At 45.5% G+C, this 26,050-nt stretch overlaps 1 protein-coding gene across 3 annotated transcripts in view; it reads right to left on the bottom strand.

The window, feature by feature from the left end:
• znrf3 (zinc and ring finger 3) overlaps positions 1 to 26,050 on the bottom strand; it is a 233,834-nt gene that overhangs the window by 10,139 nt on the left and 197,645 nt on the right. For 2 of the 3 annotated variants that reach the window (XM_048556634.2, XM_059655099.1), the window contains exons 5-8: positions 12,414 to 12,524; positions 8,638 to 8,805; positions 6,371 to 6,473; positions 1,216 to 2,919 (exon numbers count right to left, since the gene is read on the bottom strand). In XM_048556634.2, the coding sequence (XP_048412591.2) occupies positions 1,216 to 2,919; positions 6,371 to 6,473; positions 8,638 to 8,805; positions 12,414 to 12,524 (2,086 nt within the window). The remainder of the gene's footprint in view (positions 1 to 1,215; positions 2,920 to 6,370; positions 6,474 to 8,637; positions 8,806 to 12,413; positions 12,525 to 26,050) is intronic. The other variant, XM_048556635.2, reaches the window with a different exon arrangement.

Raw genomic sequence — 26,050 nt, 5'->3', positions numbered from 1 at the left:
GCCAGGCCGGGATGCAGGCCTGCAACCCAACCCATTCCAAAAGCCATGAGCCCTAGGAATGGGTCAGCAATCGCCCTACACCTCGTACCTGTAACCTTTCTGATAGGTTGGTTGTGGACGGGGGGCGGGGGGGGAGTGGTGGTAAGGTCATGCGTATCCTCTCAAACCAACTGCTAACCAGCCCCCAGAAGCCTGTTGAAGTTTGTACCCCTCCATGCTTTGGTTCTATAATTTTAACCATTAATACAAATAATCCACCCTTAATGAGCATTCACACTTCTGCCATTTGATGATAGTATGAGGTAGGGGTAGAGGTTAGATAGGCCTTAGGTTTAGGGTCAAAGTTCAACGCAACATCATGGGCCGAAGGGTCTGTACTGTGCTGTTATTGTTCTACGTTCTAGAAACACTTGGTTCCTGCACCTTGGAAAAAATAGGATCATTTTTGAATTTAGCACTAATTTCACACAGCCCGACTGAGCTCAGATTTCTCATCAGTGTGATTCAACCCCATCACCTCCCATTAGCTGAGGAGGAACATTTTCATCCAGAAGGTGCTGAATCTGTGGAACTCATTGTCACCGGGGGCTTTGAAAGCCAAGACATTGAGTGTATTTAAGACAGAGCTAGATAGGTTCTTGGTTGCTAAGGCGATCAAGAGTTATGGGGAGAAGGTAAGAGAACGGGGTTGAGAAACACATCAGCCTTGATCGAATGGCAGAGCAGACCTGATGGGCCGGATGGCCTAATTCTGCTCCCATATCTCATGGGCTTACTCCCCAGTGGCAATACTATTAACTTCCAGAAATGGAGGGAAGGCTTCCATATCTGGGCATCCTGATGTTTTGGAAGGATTCCAGGGTCATCCTGAGTCAGTGAGAAGTCCGACACACTGGCCTCTGCGCATCACTAACAGTCCGCTTAATCACAGTTTCAGAAGAAGAGGGCTCGCGTTTAAAACAGAGATGAGGAAACTTTCTTTCCTCTCAGGCGTCTGAATCTCTTCAGAATTCCCTCCCCGAAAGTGCGGAATCTTTAAATATTTTTAAAGGCAGAGGTAATGAGATTCTTGATTACAAAGAGCTATTGAGGAGATTCAGAAATGTAGGGTTGAGGTTTAAATCAGATTAGCCATGATCTTATGGAATGTTTTGCAGGCACAAAGGGCCGAGTGGCGTGGTCTTGTTAGTGTGTTCGACAGACTCCAAAGTTTACCTGAAGACTGACCTCTCATGGTGGACTCAGGCAGCCCGGCGCAAATGTTCTGGAAGGCGGCCTCTTGGTCAGGAAGCCCTGTGAGAGGGGGCAGGCTGGCTCTTCGCTCACACTCTGGCTCCGAAGGCACGGCCCCCGGCCTGCAGAGCCTCGTGGCCTCGCAATCCTGAGGCGTGGCTGAATCACCGTCCGTGTCCTCGGGGATTATGGGAATGCGCTGGCTCAGCTCGCAGAGGCCGGGGAGGTTGGTGGTGGAGGAGGAGGAGGAGGAGGAGGAGGAGGAGGAGGCTGGGTAGCAATCGTGCAGCGACTCACTGGCCAGGGTGTACTGCACGCTCACAGAGTAGTCCTCGGCCAAACAGCTGCCACGGCGCGCCCGCTTCTCCTCGTAGAAACAGCAGGGCAGGCCCTCGTAATTGCCCGTCTCGGTCCGGCATGAGGGGCCTGCATGAACACTGTACAAACTCTGCGACGTGGTCCGCGAATCGGTGCTCCTCCCGCATTCGTCACAGGGCTTCCCACTCAGCAGCGAGAAGCTGTGACCCTCCGCTCGCTGGTCGTCGGCCCCCTTGCAGTCCAGAGGATGGGTTTCACTAAAGCAGCAAGCACACGCCTGCTGAGGGGCAGCCGCCCCAGGTAACTCTGGCCCATTCCAGGTCTGCACGCTCTCTGCAGTAGACCCCAAGGAGCAGTCGGGCCTACCTTCTGAGGTAGAAGTGTTCGAATCCCTGTACTCCAGTGAGGAATGGCTGCTGTAGTTCATGTCCATGCTGCAGTTGGACAGCTGGTCTCCCGGCGACGGGGCCTGGAGCAGCCTGCCATCGCCACTGGGTGAGGGGCAGAGGTAGGCTGGCAGCTCGTCCTCCTGAGGGCCCGGGTTCAGGGGGTGCCCTCCCCTGCCTGAACCCGAGTCCGGGGCCTGGCAGGGGCTGCGGCTCCGATAGACGTAAGGGTCGTAGTCACTGCTCAGGGAGCTGCGGAAGGTTGAGCAGCTTCCATAGACGCCCTGGTTGCTGACCTCGGTGCAGTCCAACATGGAGTCGCTGGAGGAGCAGTGGCACTGCCTCGAGCTACTGCTACTGCTATCACTGCCCGGGCAGTCTGCCAGGTAACCGCTGCAGACCGATCGGTGACCATGGTAACAGCTGAAGCTCGAAGTGCTGCCTGCGTCCAGCTGGGAGGACGGTGGGATGTGAACCACGGTAGGATACAGCATGTTCCCGCTGGACTGGAAGGCACGGGAGGGCCCCTTGTGATTGACGATCCCCGCCTGAGATTCCGACTGGGGATAGCTGAGTCCTTGGATGTAATAATGTTGATACATGGTTTCGTACTGAGAAAAGCAAGCAGCCCTCGAGTAGTTCCGCCCACTAAATTTCGGCCTCCTGTAGCCGTGGGCCTGAGGGTAGGCCCGATGTTCCAAGTTACAATGGTGAGCACCCAGGCTGTGGATGGGTGGGTAACTCCTGACGTAGGAGGTTGACTGTGCAGTGGGATATAGGCCCTGGTCGCTGTGCTGGTCCACTGTTAGCACGGTGACTGGGTTCCCACGCGGGTCCATGCTGGTCCTAGTGGGGTACGTAGTCAGCTGGCTTGCCCTGTGAACACGCCCAGGGTAGTGGACGGGAAGCACGACACGCTGCCTGCTGCGGCCTTGGCTCTCGGCCTCCACACAGACGGGGCCGTTGCTCTCCTTTTTTCGCTCTGTGGAGTGAAAGTGGCAGTGGTAAGCAATGGTTCACAGGGTTACAGATTTCAGTGTCAAAGCTGTACCTCCGTTAATGCTGCCGTCCTGCTAACACTGACTGAGCACATCCCTGGACAGTTGTACCCCGGTTTTCTATCTATTCATTGATTCATGGGATAAGAGTGTCGCTAATTGCTCAGTGGGCAGTTAAGAGTCAACTACATTAGTTTGGAGTTACATGTAGGCCACACCAATTTCTGTCCCTAAAAGGACATTAGTGAAACAGGTGCTTTTTTCTCACAATTGACAATGGGATTCATGGTCACCATTAGACACTTAATTCCGGATGTTTCCAATAAATTCAAATTTCACCTTCTGCCATGGCAGGGTTTGAAACCAGGTCCCCAGAACTTTGCCTGGGTCTCTGGATGAACAGTCCAGAGATAATACCATAGGTCACCTCCCTCTTTATACTGCCACTAGGTCTCAATAGCTTGTTGCTATTGTAGGTAAAGCAGTCATAGTCCTACTGGACCACATGGCTGGTTTCTCTTTCGAGAGCAGTGAATGGGGGTGGCTCAACCTCCTCAGGTGAGGCCTTCATGGTAACTTCAACCGATGCAGGAATTGAACCCATACCGTGCTGAAAAGCAGCCATTCAGCTAGCTGAGCTAACCGACCTCTCCCCGCTTACGATCCACAATCCTAAACTCTTACTTTGGAGATGTGGTGAGGGGCAAGTGGCTTCAGGGCTTGTCAAATTTCCGCTGGTCTTGTTGAAGCGCCAAATGTGCATTGATGGTGGCGGTGACGGCAACAGCATCGTATCACTGCTCTCTGTCTACATGCCACAGGCAGCACATTTAGAACGTTAACACCCACCGCCCAACACCGGCTCATTCCCAAGCCCCAACTATACCGCTCATGTACTGGAACTTGCTCAGGCTGACATGCAATGTTAAGGAGTGCTGCACTGTTTGAACTGTTGTTTCTTGGCACAGGCATTAAACTAGGATCAAAAATCCGATTGTTATCCTAAAACCAGCAGCAGGTAAATCACAGGCTTTATTGCTACTTTGTATGGCCCAGTCGTTTTAGAATGTGTTGATGACACTCAGAAAATCAGACAGGGTTAAACCTGGGCGGGGGGGAGCAAATTCACTCCAAGCGCAGTACCACCCAAAATATATTTCACTCTAGTGTCTTATGTTTAGCGAGCATGCTCAGTGTTTGATGATAATCTTGGGTAGCCCAGCATTCATTTATACTGACCCTGTGACCAGAATTCGAACTTCTCAGCTTCCACTAAAAGGCTTCTTTGATCTCTTCAAAAGCAGTACTGATAAAACACTTGGTGAAAGGAGACCAGTTGACTGCTTTAATTCACAGTAAACTGCACAGTTACAATCAGACTCACTGAATTTCCATCAACACAACTTGTCCTCAAGTAACAATATGAAGTAGCGTCCACTTCCCCCAAGAGGGTGCGACACTTTAACTAAAAAAAGTAATTTTCAATCACTTTATTCTCTAATCTCCTTCTGAAGCTAGCCAAAGTTTGCTGGGGTAATGATCCACACTAAAACAACCCTTCACAATATCTGCCAGAGTCCCAGTTTGGCAGTGAGGCCTAGTCTCATGTTTTTATGCATCTCCGGTTCAAGATCTGTAAGGAACAGAAACTTTCCAACACAATGAGCCAGAGATACGAAATGACTGCGGAGAGAAACTAATGAATTGGTTCTTGGGCAGCAGACCAATAGCACTATAAAAAATAATCCACGCCAATAGGCTTAAATCCAAAAAGCCCTCCATCTCATTTTCGTCCTTTTCCCATAAAACAGCCCGATAAGGAAAAAAGACTACCTTCCTTTCTGTTTGTTTTCGTACATTAAACGTTTTCGTGAGAATTTTGGAAAAATATGAACTGGCCTTTTGAGGCCTGTGCAAATTTCCCTATTCTCAATCTAACCAACTTAAATATTTTGGTGACTTTTGTGTCAGTTGAATTGAAGGATGATGGAAATTTGCAATCAGCGACAGTGAAGGATCAGGGATTCCATTACACCCAGCATGAGGTGGCACGGTGGCTCTGTGGTTAGCACTGCAGCCTCACAGCGCCAGGGACCCAGGTTCAATTCCATCCTTGGGCGACTGTGTGGAGTTTGCACATTCTCCCAGTATCTGCGTGGGTTTCCTCCCACAGTCCAGGGGTGTGCAGGTTAGATGAATTGGCCATGCTAAATTGCCCGTAGTGTTCAGGGATTTGTAGATTATGTGGGTTATAGGGGGATGGGTCTGGGTGGGATGCTCAGAGTCGGTGTGGACTTGTTGGGCCGAAGGGCCTGCTTCCACACTGAACTGATTTTATGAATTCATCCCAATCTCATATGCACAGCCGAATAAAGAGTGACATGCCAAATGTGCCTGAATCGTCAGTTATTAAGCTGCACTGTTGGTCTATGCCCATTCTAAATTAGATAATATTTATTTAAATGGAGCCTATTAACAGGAAATAGTATTTTGGAATGACTGTGGTTAGACAACAGCATTCTAACAATGAGCGATAATGGGAACTGCACATGTTGGAGAATCCGAGATAACAAAGTGTGGAGCTGGATGAACACAGCAGGCCAAGCAGCATCGTAGGAGTACAAAAGCTGACATTTTCTGGTGATCCTGTTTAGCGTGTGTAAAGAGGATTGTGGCTGATGCGTTTCCAATTCCAGTGTTCAGACAACAACATGGCTCTGTTAACTTGAGCTGAAGGGTCACAAATAACACTCAGAATTTGATACGCTTTCTCCCTGTCTCCAATGGGGGTTGTTGATGACCTGTAAAGGTGTGGGGCTTCCAAACGGCCCATATAAAGCCATTCAAGCCCCCTCTAGCCTGGCAGTGCCCTCTGCTATCAGAGCACCACCCAGATCCTTAGGAGCTGTTTTCCTGAACAGATCAGATTTACCAGCCTGTAAATGGCCCTGAGGGGGTCCCGGCTCAATTCCACATCCCCCAGAAATGGGGCACAGACAAGAGTCACAAAACACGCTCCGAAATACCCCCAGCCCCCTGTCTCTCAAAGTCACATTTTCTACAGTGTGACAAATGTCTGTTAGACCACAAAACCTATCTGGTACCTCCTTAACCCAAAATTGAACCCAGGGTCAAAGCAAGATGTAGCGAATGTGATGTGGAATCTGGACCTCACATTATAGGAACTCCCTAATTAACAGAGCCAATCTGGTCCAATCAGGGAGCCCTGGCTGACAGCTAAAGAGGGTGATTATCAGAGATACCAACATTCTGGTACCCAACTCTGAATGAGGCAGTGCTAAAGTCAAGGACTGTTTACACGTCAATAAAGTGAGATTTGGTGACAGATATCAGTCTCTGTGGAGTTATTTCACAGGAGATATTTATTAGAAAGGTTCTTCCACTGTTACCTGGGCTTGGTGTGGATGGACTTACCGATGATGTTGTGCCTGCAGTGTGGACAGGTATGGTGCTGGAGGAGCCAGGGGTCCACACATTTCTTGTGAAACCGATGTGTGCATGGAATGACACGCAGCTCCTGTTAACAAGAGGATCGCTGTTTAGAAAAGAGGCTGCAACATTTTCAAGCAGAAAATTCCAAATGTGCTAACAAGTAGCAAAACTATTCAAAATGGCACTGGTTTGTGGCAACAGTTGAAGCTTTTTCACTGTTTTTCTTTAAAACTGTGTTATTCACAGAAAATATGAGTGACAATAAATTATCATTCATTCACTGGAAGTAAAACTATGTTTGATTGACTAACAGAGGTGGGAGCTGCTGCCTATTTATTGACAAAACTGTTTGTGAAATTTAAGGAAGAGAAATGGAAGTTTAAAAGTGCTTCTAATGACCAACAGGACATCAGAAGATACTTTTGGCAAAATACTGATCGAGAGTGTTTTTAGCTTTTCTGCAAACGGGGAGCAAAAAGGTCCGCATTCAATGCTGTTTATAAAAGTAATCTCTAGGATGAAGTCCAATTGTGTTTCAAGACAAGGAAATGGATTTGATAGACCTGAGAGCCTATTCAAGAAAGGAGGAAGTTTGAATCACATCCTGGTTAACTTCAGTTCTCTTGCTCAAGCAAACGAAAAGAAGATAACAAACTCTTGTTCCTTCCGTCACCATCCCTTCCCACACTGAGGATATATTACAGGCACCACCTCACCCTGAATTCAATAACTGACAAAATTCTTGGATGGCTATCTTTCTAGGTCACAGATCAAATGTGACGTTAAAATGTTCTTATAGCTGCACATCCACACTGACTGACCTCGTCTCCATGTCTTCCCGTCTCCCTTTGTTTAATTCTCAAATCTGCCATTTGATGTACAGGCTTTAAGCTTCATTTTCATTTTGTTGGCTTCAAGTGAGTGCATTTTCCTTTGCTTTACATCTTGGGAGAAAAACGGGGGAAGGTCCTCACATGGTCTGCCTTTTGTTTCTACAATGTGTCTGATTCATCTATCTTTGGTCTCGCCTACCCAACGTTCCCTGTTCTTCTGCACCTTGTCACACAGACACTCCTGGCTAATCCCAGTCATGACTTTCTGACTCAAGATCGAAAACTTTTCTAACTGGCTACACTGACTTTTACACTAACACTGTAACTGTAGAGAGAATATTGATTCTCAAACTATATTGCTTTCAAAAGCCCTGGTACAACAGTCCAAAAGTGACATTAACAACAATCAATACACAACCCTAATGCAATATTGCTTTTATTCCTTGGCACTCATTCTGGCAAAGTATGCAGTCGAAATAAGACCAAAAGACATAGGAGTGGAAGTAGGGCCATTCGGCCCATCAAGTCCACTCCACCATTTAAATCATGACCGATGGGCATTTCAACTCCACTTCCCTGCACTCTCCCCGGAGCCCTTGATTCCTTGTGAGATGAAGAACTTGTCAATCTCTGCCTTGAAGGCATCCAACGTCCCGGCCTCCACTGCACTCTGCGGCAATGAATTCCACAAGCCCACCACTCTCTGGCTGAAGAAATGTCGTCTCATTTCAGTTTTAAATTTACCCCCTCTAATTTTAAGGCTGTGCCCATGGGTCCTAGTCTCCCCACCTAACCAAAACAACTTCCTCGCGTCCACCCTTTCTAAGCCATTCATTATCTTGTAAGTTTCTATTAGATCTCCCCTCAACCTTCTAAACTCTAATGAGTACAATCCCAGGATCCTTAGCCATTCATCATACGTTAAACCTACCATTCCAGGGATCATCCGTGTGAACCTCTGCTGGACACGCTCCAGGGCAAGTATGTCCTTCCTGAGGTGTGGGGCCCAAAATTGGACACAGTATTCTAAATGGGGCCTAACTAGAGCTTTGTAAAGCCTCGGAAGCACATCGCTGCTTTTATATTCCAACCCTCTTGAGATAGCCACAATTGAAAGTGGGGCCGGATTCACATGAATACTTCATTAGTTTTTTTAAAAAAGGACTTAAAGAAAAGGGTTCAGGCTCTCTTTAGGACTCTAGAATGTTCTGGCAGATCAACTAAAACTGCAGATTTACCCTTTGATCAAAAAGGAAAGGCCACACAAATTTTCTTTTCATAAAACTTTGATGCTAATAGTGTTGACTGAACTGTTATGCCGTGTGGTTTTGAGAAGTTTGAAATAATCACACTGTTTTGCAAACTTTGAGAATCAAACTGAAACCAGCTTCCAAATAAAAGGAACACATTCTCCACCTCTCCATCGACATATCTCTCCAGGCAGATCGCGCAGTCTGATGTGGAACTACTACTGAGTGTATCTGAAGCAGCACAGCTGCCTTCGCGAGGAGCTTTGCACTTTGACTTGAATTTTCTGGTCTCCATCTTCTCCAGGGCTTGAACTGCCATTCTATTCATTGAGCTCTGCAGCAAGAAAGAAAATTCCACGTCAGTCACTCCAGTCAAGTTTTTGTTACAGGGGTTTTTTATTTCCAGAAGCAGAAAACGCAGCAAAATTTCTTAATGCTTTCACCTTCTGCAACCTATAGACCATAAAAACACCAACCTCTGACCACTATCATTTCAACGTTATTTTTTTAAAGAAAGTGTTCTTTGAATGAACGTGGCATTGTCAATAAGGCAAGCATTTGTTGCCATCCCTAACTGCGCTTGGCACGAAATGGCTTGCTGGATCATTTTACAGGCGAGTTAGTAATAGTCCACATTACTGTGGATCAAGAGGCAAATGCAGACCTTACCAGCTAAGGAGAGTAGATTTCCTTCTGTAAAAGGATGATCCTGAACCAAAATGTTTTTTTTCAAACATCAATGCTTTTACGCTCACAATTACTCAGAGTAGAGAGACTGAAAGCAAGAGCCTGGGTCTTTGGTTCCTAATCCAGTAATATTAACACTACACCATCATCTTCTATACTTCATCTTGTCTTCGCATCAGCTGAGGTGCTAACATATCCTATAGATCTTAACCTTTCCATTTAAAACAATGATTGCAATTTGCTGTTGGGCTTCAGTAGATTTTTATGCTCAACATTACTTGACCATGTTACATGTAGCTAACACCCCTTTAACTACGCTACAGCTACATCTGATATTGCATCATCTGCTGACTGGCTGGGGTATGGTCTCAGAGGAACCACAGAAACACTGTTAACTTCCCAAGTGTCCATCAATCATATGTGAGAATTAACAATAAAATATTAACATTTATTCAGCTACGCCGCACAAAGCTGTCATTCAAGTCTCTCGCTGCCAGCTGTCAACACAGTTACACTTCCAACAGTAGGGAGGGAGTCACTGAATATCAATTAGGAGCTATTTGTCCCAGAGACATAGAGGTTAATCGAAGCACTCTTCATTCCTCTGACTATAGGTAATTAATTGAGCATGCAGCAGCAAGCAAGCTCAGGTACTCATGGAATCGTCCATAGAACCATCCAAAAGGTACGCGTGACTTGGTTTCGTCACAGTCCCCGTCCTGATTACACCCACATGCAATTAATGGAATTCCTTCTACCCACCAGTGTTTTATAAAGAGGTCTGTTCGGGTTGGTGTTTAAAGGTTAACCAGGCCTTTTGGCTAATGCACTGTGCGGTCTGAAAGACAAAGCTCTTGTGTATGGCCTTCAGAATAAATGCTTCACTTTGTGCAGAAAATCTCACCACCAGGATTCAAACCAAAGAAAATCACGCTCACAATAGGGCACGGTCTCTGAGGTTTATCATGTGTAACAGAATTGTAAGCCTCTTCTCTCTTAGCAGTTTGATGGAATCAGTCCACATCGCCTTCCCTTTTGATAGTCGCACACTCAAGAAATTCCAACCCTGGAAATCCTCAAAAACACAACTTTTCAATGGTCATCCATCTTCCTGGCAGTCCAGCTGTGCTTTCCCAGCAGTCTAGTTGTGCTCTCCCAGAGGTAGCCAGGACCTTTACCATGCTGCTACCAAGCACTGGGTAAGCCAAAAAATGGTAGCTCCAAGTGAGCAGTACGCCCTGGCAGTAAGCCTGGTAGCAGCCTATCAGCTGGACGATAACACAAACAGTTAAGGTATTTGTAAGGATACCATGAAACAGTCAGTCTGACGCTACTCTGTTAACTTATTTCAGATTGACACAAGATTCCATACAGACAGGTCTTCTCCATCAATCTCACTCCAGGAAAATGTTTTTACCCCAATAAAGCTAAACTTGTATAATGCAAAATGCCAACATTGAAGGGAGGTAAGTTGAAGACCAACACCTAAAACTACATGTTTCTTCAAATGGTTAATGATGGAATGACTCCCTTGTTACGCCGCTGTTTCAGCTCATGAATATTTTACCTATTTCAAGAATTGCCAAACCAACTCTTGGATCTACAATTTAAAAAAAAAATCAAAAGATTGATACTAACACCAAACTTCAGAAAAATGAAAGGTGGATTTTATAAGTGGTAATAGCATTAATTAGGTAATAGGGATTTGCCTCCCAATTACATATCTCTTCCAATTTTCAGTTCCGTTGAAATCAGGAGAAGCAAATATCAGGAGAAGTGCAGGATAGATAATAGAACCAGAACAGTATAGCACAGTACAGGTTCGTCGGCCCACAATGTAGTGACAACATATTATCCTACTAAGATTAATCTACCCTGCATACCCTACGTTTTACTATCCTCCATGTGCCTATCCAAAAGTTGCTTAAAAGTCTCTAAAGTATCTGACCCCACCACCACTGCCGGCAGCGTATTCCACTCACCCACCACTCTCTGCGTGAAGGGCCCACCTCTGACATCTCCCTGAAACCTTCCTTCAATCTTGAAACTTATGCCCCGTTGAATTAGTCATTTCCGCCCTGGGAAAAAGTCTCTGGCTATCCACTCTATCTATGCCTCTCATTATCTTGTACACTTCTACCAAGTCACCTCTAATCCTTCTTTGCTCCAATGAGAAAAGCCCTAGCTCCCCCATCCTTTCCTCACAACACCTACCCTCCAGTCCAGGCAGCTTCCTGGTAAATCTCCTCTATACTCTCTCTAAAGCATCCACATCTTTCCTATAACAATGGTGACCAGAACTGAACACAATATTCCAGGGTTTTATAGAGCTGCATCATAACCTAACAGCTCTTAAACATTATTCCACTGCCAATGAAAGCCAATGCCATATGCCTTCTTTACAACCCTATCAACTTGGGTAGCAACTTCGAGGGATCTCTGGACCTGAACCCCAAAATCCCTCTGTTCCTCCACACTGCTGAGAATCCTACCATTAACCTCGTATTCGGTATTCAAATTTGGCTTTCCAAAACGAATCACTACACACTTTTCCAGGTTGAATTCCATCTGCCACTTCTTTGTCCAGCTCTGCATCCTGTCAATTTCCCGTTGCAACCTACAACAGCCCTCCATACTGTTCGCAACTACTCCAAGCTTCGTGTCATCGACAAACTTACTAACCTACCCTTCCACTTCATCACCCAAGTCACTTATAAAGATCACAAATAGTAGAGGTTCCAGAACAGATCCCTGCGGCACACCACTGGTCGCCGAGCTCCAGCTTGAATACTTCCCATTTACTACCACCCTCTGTCTTCTTTTGGCAGCCAATTTTGTATCCAGACAGCCAAATTCCCTGGAATCCCATGCCTCCTTACATTCTGAATGAGGCTATCATGTGGAACCTTATCGAATGGACGGGTGGCTATTTTGATTTTGTCTGTTTTGACATTCACGTCTGAAGTCAATGTATCCCCCTCACAGATACACCTTTGGTTCGCAGTTCTTTCAATCCTTTTTCTACAAATATTTATCCAGTTCCATGTCGAATTTGTTGACAGTTTCTAACTTCGAAGTCTCACTGGGTATATGTAGCTGCTCAACCAGAATTGCCCAATCATTTTTGGCCTTCCAAGTTTGAACTCGTTCAAGATGGTACAGGCTGAGATTATTCAGGCTTGGAGGTTTGCAAAGTCATTAAATAAGTTGTACTGATACAATTTGATGAGAGTTTAATTGATGCATAACTCTTACCTGACTTCTGCGTTGCTTGAGTTTGATTTTAATGAGTAGAACCAGACAGACCAGAGACACAACCACAAAGAAAGCCAGGAAAATCCCCATGTCAAAGTATTCTGTGGGCTGCTGTTAAGGTAGAAGGAAAGTGAGGTTAATGGCTGCTGTTAATCATGTGTTGTTAACAGAACTGTAATATTGTAAACATTGATCAGTGTCAGCCACAAATATTGCAGTAACGATGACACAAAACAATAGGGAGCATTGTCCTAAGGATGTATTCACCTTTGCTATCACATTGATCTTTAATGCTGTGCTAATATACTTTCTGTGGGATATTTCTAATTCCCTCTACAATCAGTAGTGGCAGCTCAGTAACCATCACTGCATATTGTGACAGAGGCAATACAGATATCAAATTCCCCGATACAAAGCAGAATACTGCAGATGTTGGGAAATCTGAAATAAGAACAGAAAATACTGAAATACTCAGCAGGTCTGGCAGAGTCTATGGAAAGAGAAACAGTTAATATTCAGGTTGATGACAACTATGAATATATGATCCCCTAAGAATGGTAAATCGTTTTTCAATCTGTAACTTCCTACCGCGAAAACAGAAATAGACTTCATCAGTCACTGTGAAAGTACTGACCCTGATTATAGAGAAGTTGAAAATTATCTCACAGGCTCCTGTCATTTCTCAGGGAGTGGCCCATCAGATCACTTTGTCTATATTATTCAGTTTGAATATGGATTTATCAGGATTTGGGATTGAGCCATGATCAGCTGCTTCCTTAACAGAGAAAGGAATACTTTTTGAACATGGTATGTCAGTATCAAATCTTCAGTAAATGGCTCCCAAAAAGGATGCTTTTCTAGCTCAGTGAGCGAAAGCATAACACAGCATGGATCTGAACTTTAAACAAACAAGGAATGTTGCAATTTTGACCATTAGACTGCAGAGAGTCTACAGCAATATCAAAGGAAACTAAACCAGCTGGTAACATAACAGTACTGGGCTGATAATCCAGCTGCCCCATATTAATTAAAAGACAATAGAACTGCGGATGCCATAGATCAGAAACAAAAACAAAAACAGAAATTACTGGAAAAGCTCAGCAGATCAGGCAGCATCTGGGATAGATATCGGAGTTATCATTTCGGGTCCAGTGACAGTTCTCGGAAACCCTGAGGAAGGGGTGTGTACCCCACATTAATACACTAGTAACAAGTGTTCTAATCACCACACATAGGTTAGTAGACAGAATTTTGTACTACAGCCCTCTACTGGCACAGAACCTGAGAACTCTTGAAAGGAAATTAGATAGATCTTTGGAAAAAGAAGAGGAAAGTTAAAAGTATTGGGGGGTGAGCAGAGGAATCTGGGATCAGATTACATTCGAGTGAGCTGTACAGCAGCGAGTAATACAACAAAGAAATCTTTTCAGGGATGGTCTGTTGAATGAGACAAACATTGCATCTTAAAAAAATACTGTTGCAAGCTTCAGTTAATGCAGTGATAATTAACTGGGTTTCAACTGCTTCAAACAAACATAAAGGAACTCTGGTCTTGAATGATAAATCTAAAAGAATATTCATTAAGTAAATCTCATGCACATTGAAGAGTAAATTCAACAACGCATTAAAGTATTATTTTAAATTAGGCCAACAAAAAGGCATAGCAATGGAACTGTTTGGCAAATAATGGAGAGACAGCTCGGCTTCAGACTGGCCAGCAGGTGGAGGCCTAACCGTACAGCAAAACCTCAGAGTTATTCGAAAATGTGAGAAACACATTTCAAAGGCATTCTCCTGTCAGGAACTCATCTTTCATGTCAACCCGCATGCATTTTAATTTCACAGCAAGATTTGGCATACAGAGTGTCAAATTAATTTTTCAGTTGCTCTTCTGTGCTGTTTGTTCCTGTAGAACTGGGGAAATCATTGAGGAGCGTTTCTTTAAAACCTTTCCGTGAAAGGAACAGAAAATTAGGTCAAAAGCACTGGATACATCAACAATACTAATGCAACAGTCAACTCTTTACAACAGAGCAGCATCTTTTATTGAGGTTGGCTTGGTGGCAAATATCCACAATTAACTGCAATTCTTATTTAGAATGAAATATGCAAATACGTTTTCTCTAATTGGTCATTTGGGCTGTCTAATTAAAGGAATAAGAAGTTTAAACTGTTCCTTGTTCCTAGAAAGAAGAGACTGAGGACAACTTGTTTATAGCATATGGCATGAGCCTCATTGTATGTTATGATAGGATTATAAATGAATGGGAAAATAATCGCCAATTCATTTTCATTGATATTTTCTTTAATTACCTGAAAAAAAAGGATGCATTTCTTTCCCCAAATCCTTAAAATATTTCCTCTAAACTCCAGGATATCAATCTAACGTCACAAAATGACAACCATAATGAATCACATTCCACGGATACCATTCCCATGGGACAGCAGCATGAGTCTATCAATAGTACGTATGACCATCTATGTATGGGGGTACTTACCACGATAATTGTCAGTACCTGTTACTAACCCAGCTCTCTATAAAGGGAGCTGATGATAAAAGGTGCAAAGTTGGCTTTTCTGGAGTTACTTAGCTTACAAGCAATGGGGATGGAAGAAGCAAATTTCCAACAATCCAATTTGGGCCTGGTTAATTTTACACTATGGCAAGATGCTGGAGTGAGGAGATGAGGGACAGGATGTGTAATCAGCGCTTTCAACACTTGGACTGAAATTATTGCTCGAGTCTGGTGAAACGCATGTGACAGCTCCATGAGGGGGCCAACTATGGCAACATGGCAAGCCACTGTGTATATTTTGTACGGTAAATACTGGAACCATTACTTCTGATAAAAGTCACCTGAATTTCTTATTTCTGCTCGTGACTGTCCCAGGAAAGCAATGACGCAGTCATTCTGCTGATACAGTATAGATTGGAGACCTATCAGGAAGGCAACTTAAAAAGTGTTAAAACTAATGGATCCATAATGTCGCACACCTGAAATCAGCAGGGACCAGGCAGGGCAGGATAATGATCAAAGAGTACACAATTCAGGTACCTGGAGAACTGGAGGAGTTCCTATAGCTGAGCAACAGACACTCTCAACTATTCACAGAACGGATCCTTGGGATGTGGACAACACTGAAAAACCACAATTATTGCTTATCTCTGAGTGTTCTGATGGAAGTGGTTATAAGCAATCTCTTTTAACCACTGTAGTGCTTGACATGGCAGTACTCCCATAATGGTGTACAATTAGGAATGGATTCAACTGTGATGAAGGAATAGTGATACATCTCCAGGGGAAGGTGGCGTGTGACCTCAATGGAAAGTTCCCACGGCATTGCTGTTCTTGTTTTTCTTAATGGTAGATATCCTGGGGAAGGGGCTTTTCGAATACACGCACCACATGCCTGTAGTTCAGCCTCAAGGCCATCAGACATATTGTGCTGCAGCCAGTTATGTTACAACTTTTAAGGCACTTTGTAATACAATTTCTTGTTAAGCTGGTGATGGAGGCAGTGGAAATGCACGTGCAGTGTGTGCTGAATGTCCTGAAAACTGTTGTGGCACAGCCGTCCAAACAAACAGTGCATTTTCTATCACAATCCTGAATTTATAGATGTGGCAGTATGCAATTCTGCTGCAGCAAATGTATCACAGTGCTTTAAGGATTCCCAGTGTTGTGTTGTTCCTAGGTCTGCCCTACTTAATAGAGTGGCGCTATACAATGGAGAATGTCCTCTTGATGAAGACACAAGCTTGTCTTTATACGGTCTATTTCTACTGATGCTGCTGTGAACAGATGTAGTTTGACAGGTAGAGTGATGTATTTTAGTCCTTGTGTTGGTTTCCTGGCCACCTGATGTAAGTTCAATGTGGCTGTTGTAATTTGCAGGTCTCAACTTGCTCAGTTTTAGCTCCATTGGGTGCTGCTATAAATGATATGCAGACTGACTTACCATTTTGGGATGAGGAATGGAGGAACAGTGAGCAAGATGGCAATCAGCATGAAGCCTGCTCAATGTTGTTTGAACTGAAAACCCAAGGGGTTCAGAGTCAACTTGAAGGATTTCCAGAGACAGTCCCATCAACTGTGCCCTTGCATCTATCCTGCCTTGCCCACTGATAAAGGAGTCTGGAAATGTCAGCTGATAATGATTCTGTGTCACAAGTTCTTGCTTGTCCATACATTGGGACTGTTCTCCCAGCTTGAGCACCAGCCTGTAAGAAGTCAAGACTGAATGGTTAATTTGGCCAAGAATCTCCTGCCTTAAAATAGCCGGAAAGCTAGTGTCCTGTAAATAGACAGCTCTTGGAGATTTGGAGAGGTCACTGATCAATCCCATTTAAGCGATTAGCTCATTACCACCAGGTTCCTCCTGCAATCCCAACTAAGTGGGATCGACAATCAATCAGCCAAGAGAATGCAACATGATGCTGACACTAACTAATCCAAGGTTGGTCCTCAGGCGGCATTAGAAATCAACCTGTTCAGGCATCGCTGGTGCAGGTGGGATGTGTACCCAAACCTTCTGACCCAGAGGTAAGGACACCACCACTCTGCCACAACAGCCCTTTGAAAAGGCTATTCTATCAGAAAAGGTTGGGTGTGGCAGTCTTTACATATTCCTAACACATTCATAAATCCTTAGTTGTCAAACTGATGCTAACCTTCCATTGTTTAGCATCCATCCTGGCAGACTGCTTTACTTTAAAACTAACTGTGTCTTCATCATATCTATGTTTTATATTCAAAGACTCAAAAGCTTCTTTTACAGAGTGAAGGCGGAAGCTGCTTTCTATCTGATCAGTCCGCTTGCTACTGCCATTATAGTTGGCACAGTAAGACCATGTCATCAGGAAGACAGGAAAAACCAGAGCTTTATGATGTCCAATGTGTTTGTAGATAATTGATAGATAAGAGAAGCTCTAGTAAAATAATTTCCAACTAATTGTCTTTCAGCTGGCTTGCAGAGTTTTATAAATACTAGCTGTCGATTAATCTGCGCCCAGGCTTCCATAGGAATGTGAAATGTGATATTATGCATAAGAGTCTGAAGCCAAATAGATTGCCTTTGATGTTCACTTAAACTAAATTATCGTCCCCGGGTTCACTCGGTGGTCTGTGTAGAGTTAGCAGATCATACTGTGGGGTTGCTCCAGTAGCCTTTGGCTAGGGATGCAGGGCTCTTGCTGTCGATCGCTATCATGCAGGTCTGATTGGAGGTGGGCTTGTGAGGACAGGGTCAGGTATGATTATGACCGTGTCCTCAGGCTAGTAGTGTAGCCAGACATGTGTGTCTCCCTGACTTACCTACTTGTACTGAAGTGACTATTGTTGCTCTACAAGCAATTTGGGGCTCAAAGTGAATGGTTGGGGGAGAAGAGGGGAGAAGTGTTGTTTTAAAGGACTGCAGGTATTAGGTTTGAGACTTTACAATGCTACTCTTTCAGGAACAGAGCTGTAGTAGTCAAGTTATTATAAGCCTGTGTTGGGGTTTCATTTTCTCTAAGCAAACCATTTTCATTCATGCACAGCCTTTAACATAGCAAACCACCCCAAGGCAATTCACAGGAATGATGGTGAAGAAACAATGCAGAAAACAATGGACACTTTGTGAATTTGGGAGGGTGGCAAGGTATGGAGAAATCAGACTGGGTCCGACAGGCCAGTCACAGACTTTCCACACCCAATACACAAATAACTTGGAAATTTGAAGTTACATTACAAAAACGCTACAATGAGCCAGTCAGCTTCTGTGGAAAAGGAAACAGAATTAATGCATCAGGACTAAAATTGTATCAGAGATAATGGGAACTGCAGATGCTGGAGAATCCAAGATAATAAAGTGTGAAGCTGGATGAACACAGCGGCCAAGCAGCATCTCAGGAGCACAAAAGCTGACGTTTCGGGCCTAGACCCTTCAGAGAGGGGGATGGGGTGAGGGTTCTGGAATAAATACGGAGAGAAGGGGAGGCAGACCGAAGATGGAGAGAAAAGAAGATAGGTGGAGAGGAGAGTATAGGTGGGGAAGTAGGGAGGGGATAGGTCAGTCCAGGGAAGACGGACAGGTCAAGGAGGTGGGATGAGGTTAGTAGGTAGGAGATAGAGGTGCGGCTTGGGGTGGGAGGAAGGGATGGGTGAGAGGAAGAACAGGTTAGGGAGGCAGAGACAGGCTGGGCTGGTTTTGGGATGCAGTGGGGGGAGGGGATGAGCTGGGCTGGTTTTGGGATGTGTTGGGGGAAGGGGAGATTTTGAAGCTGGTGAAGTCCACATTGATACCATTGGGCTGCAGGGTTCCCAAGCGGAATATGAGTTGCTGTTCCTGCAATCTTAGGGTGGCATCACTGTGGCACTGCAGGAGGCCCATGATGGACATGTCATCTAAGGAATGGGAGGGGGAGTTAAAATGGTTCGCGACTGGGAGGTGCAGTTGTTTATTGCGAACCGAGCGGAGGTGTTCTGCAAAGCGGTCCCAAAGCCTCCGCTTGGTTTTCCCAATGTAGAGGAAGCCACCCTGGGTACAATGGATGCAGTATACCACATTGGCAGATGTGAACCTCTGCTTAATATGGAAAGTCATCTTGCGGCCTGGTATGGGGGTGAGGGAAGAGGTGTGGGGGCAAGTGTAGCACTTCCTACAATTGCAGGGGAAGGTGCCGGGTGTGGTGGGGTTGGAGGGCAGTGTGGAGCGAACAAGGAAGTCACGGAGAGAGTGGTCTCTCCGGAAGGCAGACTAGGGTGGGGAGGGAAAAATGTCTTGGGTGGTGGGGTCGGATTGTAGATGGCGGAAGTGTCGGAGGATGATGCGTTGTATTCGGAGGTTGGTGGGGTGGTGTGAGAGAACGAGGGGGATCCTCTTTGGGCGGTTGTGGCGGGGGCGGGGTGTGAGTGATGTGTTGCGGGAAATGTGGGAGACGCGGTCAAGGGCGTTCTCGACCACTGTGCGGGGGAAAGTTGCGGTCCTTGAAGAACTTGGACATCTGGGATGTGCGGGAGTGGAATGTCTCATTTTGGGAGCAGATGCAGCGGAGGCGGAGGAATTGGTAACACCCGCCCCCGCCACAACCGCCCAAAGAGGATCCCCCTCGTTCTCACACACCACCCCACCAACCTCCGGATACAACGCATCATCCTCCGACACTTCCGCCATCTACAATCCGACCCCACCACCCAAGACATTTTTCCATCCCCACCCTTGTCGGCCTTTTGGAGAGACCACTCTCTCCGTGACTCCCTTGTTTGCTCCACACTGCCCTTCAACCCCACCACACCCAGCACCTTCCCCTGCAACTGTAGGAAGTGCTACACTTGCCCCCACACCTCCTCCCTCACCCCCATCCCAGGCCCCAAGATGACTTTACATATTAAGCAGAGGTTCATCTGCACATCTGCCAATGTGGTATACTGCATCCATTGTACCCGGGGTGGCTTCCTCTACATTGGGGAAGCCAAGCGGAGGCTTTGGGACCGCTTTGCAGAACACCTCCACTCGGTTCGCAATAAACAACTGCACCTCCCAGTTGCGAACCATTTTAACTCCCCCTCCTATTCTTTAGATGACATGTCCATCATGGGCCTCCTGCAGTGCCACAGTGATGCCATCTGAAGGTTGCAGGAACAGCAACTCATATTCCGCTTGGGAACCCTGCAGCCCAATAGTATCAATGTAGACTTCACCAGGTTCAAAATCTTCTCTTCCCCCACCGCATCCCAAAACCAGCCCAGCTCATCCCCTCCCCCCACTGCATCCCAAAACCAGCCCAGCCTGTCTCTGCCTCCCTAACCTGCTCTTCCTCTCACCCATCCCTTCCTCCCACCCCAAGCCGCACCTCCATTTCCTACCTACTAACCTCATCCCGCCTCCTTGACCTGTCCGTCTTCCCTGGACTGACCTATCCCCTCCATACCTCGCCACCTACACTCTCTCCACCTATCTTCTTTTCTCTCCATCTTCGGTCCACCTCCCCCTCTCTCCCTATTTATTCCAGAACCCTCACCCATCCCCCTCTCTGATGAAGGGTCTAGGCCCGAAACATCAGCTTTTGTGCTCCTGAGATGCTGCTTGGCCTGCTGTGTTCACCCAGCTTCCCACTTTGTTATAATGCATCAGGACAGTGGCTTTTCATTCGGATTGGAAATGGTTAGAGATAATGATAGGTTTTAAGGAATGGCTGAGACTGCAAAAGGGAGATGAATGAAATGGGAAAGAACAATTAGGAGGGTTCTGTGATGAGGTGGAATGCAAGGGAGATCCCAGCAGCCCCTCACCGATCTCCTGAAGATTCATTACACACCAGATCATCAGCTTGCAGGAGAAATCACAGCAACAATGAGCTTTGGAAGTGTGTTCTACTGGATAGTGGTTTCGGAAACTGACATTCTCTGAGCTGATTCAGAATGCTGACGTATGGCTTGCAGCAGCAAGTGAGACCCTGGCAGTGAGCTTTCGCGCGGTTCCAGTTCAATTCTCAACAGACATTATGGCAACACCTCTTTGCAGTGCTGCGTTGTACTTGGAATAGTTTGTGTTCATGAACGTGGGCCCGGAGTCCAGCAGAAGATGGGCTTTGGCTGCAACCATCAAGTAGGGAAAAAGATATTTTCTTGCTGGGAATGGTACATGGGTGCTACTGGCAGCAGTGGGCAGGACCCTGTATTGCTGGATCGTTCCATTTTATTCCAGTCCTCTTTGGTTTCGTATGGAGTAGATCAGTGACAAAGAGGTAAATGCAGAGAGCAAAATGCAAGCCAGGCCACGTAAAGATTAGGTTGATCAATTTAGCTCCAAAAATAAAGCTCTCTTTATACCGGATCTTAATGTGAACGAGATGTGTTGGCTGGAATCACCTCCGTAAATTCTGTCGTTCAGGATAACACTCACACTTATAGTTATTTTGAGATTACCATCTAACTTGTGAGCATATGTAATATTAAATCGAAGTGGCAGTACATGATATTCATTTGTAGAGGGGCTGTAGTGGATCAGATCTAATTGGGCTGCCATTCAAGGACATACTGTAAAGCTGTCAGACTGCCCTCGGTGTGGGGGAGGTGATGAAGGCATAGAGGACATCCCTCGTGAAATGCAGACTGTGATGGACTAGAAATTAGAATGACAAGGGGGCTCAGAAGAAACAGGGGCATAGGCAGTGACAGACTGAACATGGTATGAGATCAAAAATGGGCAAGGAAACCTTTTGTTGATTACCATGTACTGCTCTACTCCCTCATCCCTTTGTCTCCCCCATCCACCTCCACTCAGCTGGTGAGTCAGTAATCCATGTTGGACAGCAGGTGCAGGAAGCACCGAGGGACGCAAGGTCACAGAACGTATTCTCCGGCGTCCATCACCAAGAGTGGCTCGATCAGCACCATTGTTGATTGAGCTGGTCACGCCCTATTGGACACAGCCTGCTAGACTGGCCTGTGGCAGGTGATGAGGCAAGCAATAAGAGGAAAACCCCCACCCTTACCAATCTTCTGGCTGCTGACATGCCCAAGTGAGTACTGGCAGGAGTGACCATTGCGCAGTCCGCGTGGAAACAAAATCCCAACTTCACATTAACAATACCCTCCGTGACGTTGTCAGCTAAATGGGATAGATTTTAAACATATATAGCAACTGGGAAATATGATGGGTGCTAGAGAGGCATGGGTGGTGGTGGAAGATTGGGGAGCCATAAGAATTAGGTTCGAAGCCCTACCAATTATTAGCATACCAAGAGTGGCTTCAAACCCAGTGTGCCCAGGTGCTGGAATTCCGCCAAAGCTGTCTTAGAACTTAAGAAATTTAACCCCTCAGCCCACCCACATGTTCAGTGAAGGAAATACGGCTGACAACATTGGGTTTCAGAAAATGGACCAATTTGCATTTCCCATGCTTCGGATGAAGTCAGACCTACGACCCATACCTTTTTCTCCTCACATGCTGCCAGGCACAATGTGTATTTCTAGCAATTTCAGAACTTATTTCACGTTTCCAGCATGTGCGTATATTTTGTCCTTTTTTTTCTAAAAAAGGAAGTATTCTGTTTGGTCTACTACTGGTTTGCAGTAGGCACTGATAAGCATCTTGCGTTTTAACTGCAACTCACTTTTGGTTTTCTATCAATAAGAAGGGATCAGTTTCGTGCAGAGACCACAGAAGCTGTGGTTATTAATGTTGCACCAGGAAGATTTATGAGGAGACTTAATATAAGCATTCAAAATTGAGGGATTTTTGTAGAATTAATGAGGAGAAACTGTTTCGACTCTGAGGGTAGTTATGAAACAGTAGGTTGGGAATTAAGGTACAGTAGATTGTACAGATGAGGTTCTCTTTATGAGACGATGAACATTCTAGAATGCGTTTTCTGAAAGAGTGGTGGAAGCAAATTCAACGGTAACTTGAAAATTAGAGCTGCATACATAACTAAAGGGATATATTTACGGGGTTATCGGGGAAGTGACTGGAGAGCTCTTCCAAAGTTTTAGCACAGATGTCATGGGCCCAATGGCATCCTCCTTTGCTGCATGATTCTTTGGATTTACTCCAAATTGTTTTATAGAACTTTTTTTTAAAATTCGGTTTGTTACCACAGGACAAAGCATTCATAATGACCTCAGCCAATAAAACAAATCAGAATTTAACAGAGCTTAACAACTGATGATCTCATAGCTGAGGAGGCTATAGAAACCCAGATCAGAGGCTTGAGCTTTACTGTTGGGGATTGAATGAGGGCATTGTTGGAGGTTTAAAGTATGGGGACGGTGGTGTCTGTAACAAAGACCTGTGCTACAGCTATCCAAACAAAGCATATCTAACTGCATATTAGAGATAATGGGAACTGCAGATGCTGGAGATTCCAAGATAATAAAATGTGAGGCTGGATGAACACAGCAGGCCAAGCAGCATCTCAGGAGCACAAAAGCTGACGTTTCGGGCCTAGACCCTTCATCAGAGAGGGGGATGGGGGGAGGGAACTGGAATAAATAGGGAGAGAGGGGGAGGCGGACCGAAGATGGAGAGTAAAGAAGATAGGTGGAGAGAGTGTAGGTGGGGAGGTAGGGAGGGGATAGGTCAGTCCAGGGAGGACGGACAGGTCAAGGAGGTGGGATGAGGTTAGTAGGTAGCGGGGGGTGCGGCTTGGGGTGGGAGGAAGGGATGGGTGAGAGGAAGAACCGGTTAGGGAGGCAGAGACAGGTTGGACTGGTTTTGGGATGCAGTGGGTGGGGGGGAAGAGCTGGGCTGGTTGTGTGGTGCAGTGGGGGGAGGGGACGAACTGGGCTGGTTGAGGGATGCAGTAGGGGAAGGGGAGATTTTGAAACTGGTGAAGTCCACATTGATACCATATGGCTGCAGGGTTCCCAGGCGGAATATGAGTTGCTGTTCCTGCAACCTTCGGGTGGCATCATTGTGGCAGTGCAGGAGGCCCATGATGGACATGTCATCAAGAGAATGGGAGGGGGAGTGGAAATGGTTTGCGACTGGGAGGTGCAGTTGTTTTTTGCGAACTGAGCGGAGGTGTTCTGCAAAGCGGTCCCCAAGCCTCCGCTTGGTTTCCCCAATGTAGAGGTAGCCGCACCGGGTACAGTGGATGCAGTATACCACATTGGTAGATGTGCAGGTGAACCTCTGCTTGATGTGGAATGTCATCTTGGGGCCTGGGATGGGGGTGAGGGAGGAGGTGTGGGGACAAGTGTAGCATTTCCTGCGGTTGCAGGGGAAGGTGCCGGGTGTGGTGGGGTTGGAGGGCAGTGTGGAGCGAACAAGGGAGTCACGGAGAGAGTGGTCTCTCCGGAAAGCAGACAAGGGAGGGGATGGAAAAATGTCTTGGGTGGTGGGGTCGGATTGTAAATGGCGGAAGTGTCGGAGGATAATGCGTTGTATCCGGAGGTTGGTAGGGTGGTGTGTGAGAACGAGGGGGATCCTCTTGGGGCGGTTGTGGCGGGGGCGGGGTGTGAGGGATGTGTCGCGGGAAATGCGGGAGACGCGGTCAAGGGCGTTCTCGATCACCGTGGGGGGAAAGTTGCAGTCTAACTGCATATTCTTCGCCACAACACTTCTGTGGCATCGAGGTCAGGAATTATGATTAGATCCAGGCACCACAATTAATAAAGAACATACTGTGGCTGACATCAGGTCTATTATCCATTTCCTATAATGATAGTGGGAACTTAGAGTTAAATTACAAATGAGTTTGCATGAACTTTAGTTGTATTCCCTTGAATATAGAAAATTGAGAGATGACCTGATCAAGATGTTTCAAATGTTAACTGGATTTAGCAGGGTAAGTATCGAAAAGCCACCTCCTTTAATGAGGAAAAAAAAGATGGGTTGGGGCAAATCAAACACAATATTAGTACTAAAGCTAGACGATCTAGGATAGAAATCAGGAAGGGCTTTTCCCACACAAAAAAGGGTGGTGGAAATCTAGAATTGTCTCCTCCAAAATGCTGTTCAGATAAGTGCAAGTTTCAAGACTAAGATCAATAGATTTTCTCTGGTAAAGGCATCAAAGTACAACGAATGAATGCAGTAAAATTGGGCAAAGTTACAAATCGGCCATAACTGAACTGAATGTTGTAGACTCAAGGGACTGAATAATCTCGTCTCATTCCCTTTGCCTCAAGTCTGTCCAAACCAGTAACATGCTGTGCAGACAAGTTGTTGTGTGAGACACCCTGAAAGTAGAGCATTGAATTCACATTAAAAAAGTGACCTTTCTCTCTCCACTTTCAACACAGCTTCACTCTATTTTAACTCTAAACTTGTATTTTAAAACAGTTAGTGTTTTATAAATTTGGACTGTTACCACAGGCTCCTTCATTACAAAGTATACCTTATCCATACTATGAGCACTAACCACAATCAGTTATCAGATTTTGCTCCGCTAGAAACACCATTTGTTTTTATACAAAGGCTAGAATGAAAATCCAATGATTTTCCTTCCTACGTGAACATATTGTTTCACTTTCCAGTCATTTTACTTTTGATGTGCATTTATAGATACAAATTCTGCATGACTATTAAATAGAGCTTATTTATAATAATTCGTGTTAACTCAATATAGCTAGACTGAGGCAATCTCTTTACATTGAGAACTTCTAAAAGCCTTGGCGTGTAGAATATTTTAACACCCTTAGGTTTAAATTAATCCAAATTTCCCTGAAAATTGAAAACACAGATCACAGTGTGGTGAGCATACAGAGAAAACAAATAAATCACAGGTTAGATCATTGCTCCACATTGCATTGACTAAACTAAATCAGGGCAGCGATATGGATTGATATAGTCAGCCTCATCAGTACTAGGTCAGAAAGGAGGGTGAGAATTTAGTCTGGGTTTTTACAACCAGTCACTGTCTGGTAATACCCAGCTGGACAATGAGATTGCAGGGGCACTTGGCAGGAACTAGAATGGACTTTGCTGTCATTTGAAGTACCTGCCAGTGCTGACAGATAAGGGAATAGACACTTGTTCGCAGCTGATATCTCAACTTTATACAAGCATTAACCAGTACAATAGCAGTGACTGAACTGGAGCAGGAAAAAGAGATTACAAGGCCTTAGATTCAACATTTGATGAGACCCTTGTTATTGCTTGCAAAGTGCAAACTGTTCTTGGTTTACCACTATGTTGAGAAATTCCAT

This window comes from Stegostoma tigrinum, chromosome 26 (genome assembly GCF_030684315.1).
Source record: "Stegostoma tigrinum isolate sSteTig4 chromosome 26, sSteTig4.hap1, whole genome shotgun sequence".
Lineage (NCBI taxonomy): Eukaryota > Metazoa > Chordata > Chondrichthyes > Orectolobiformes > Stegostomatidae > Stegostoma > Stegostoma tigrinum.
The sequence above is the reverse complement of the archived record's forward strand: the minus strand, read 5'-3'. Positions and strand labels throughout refer to the sequence as shown.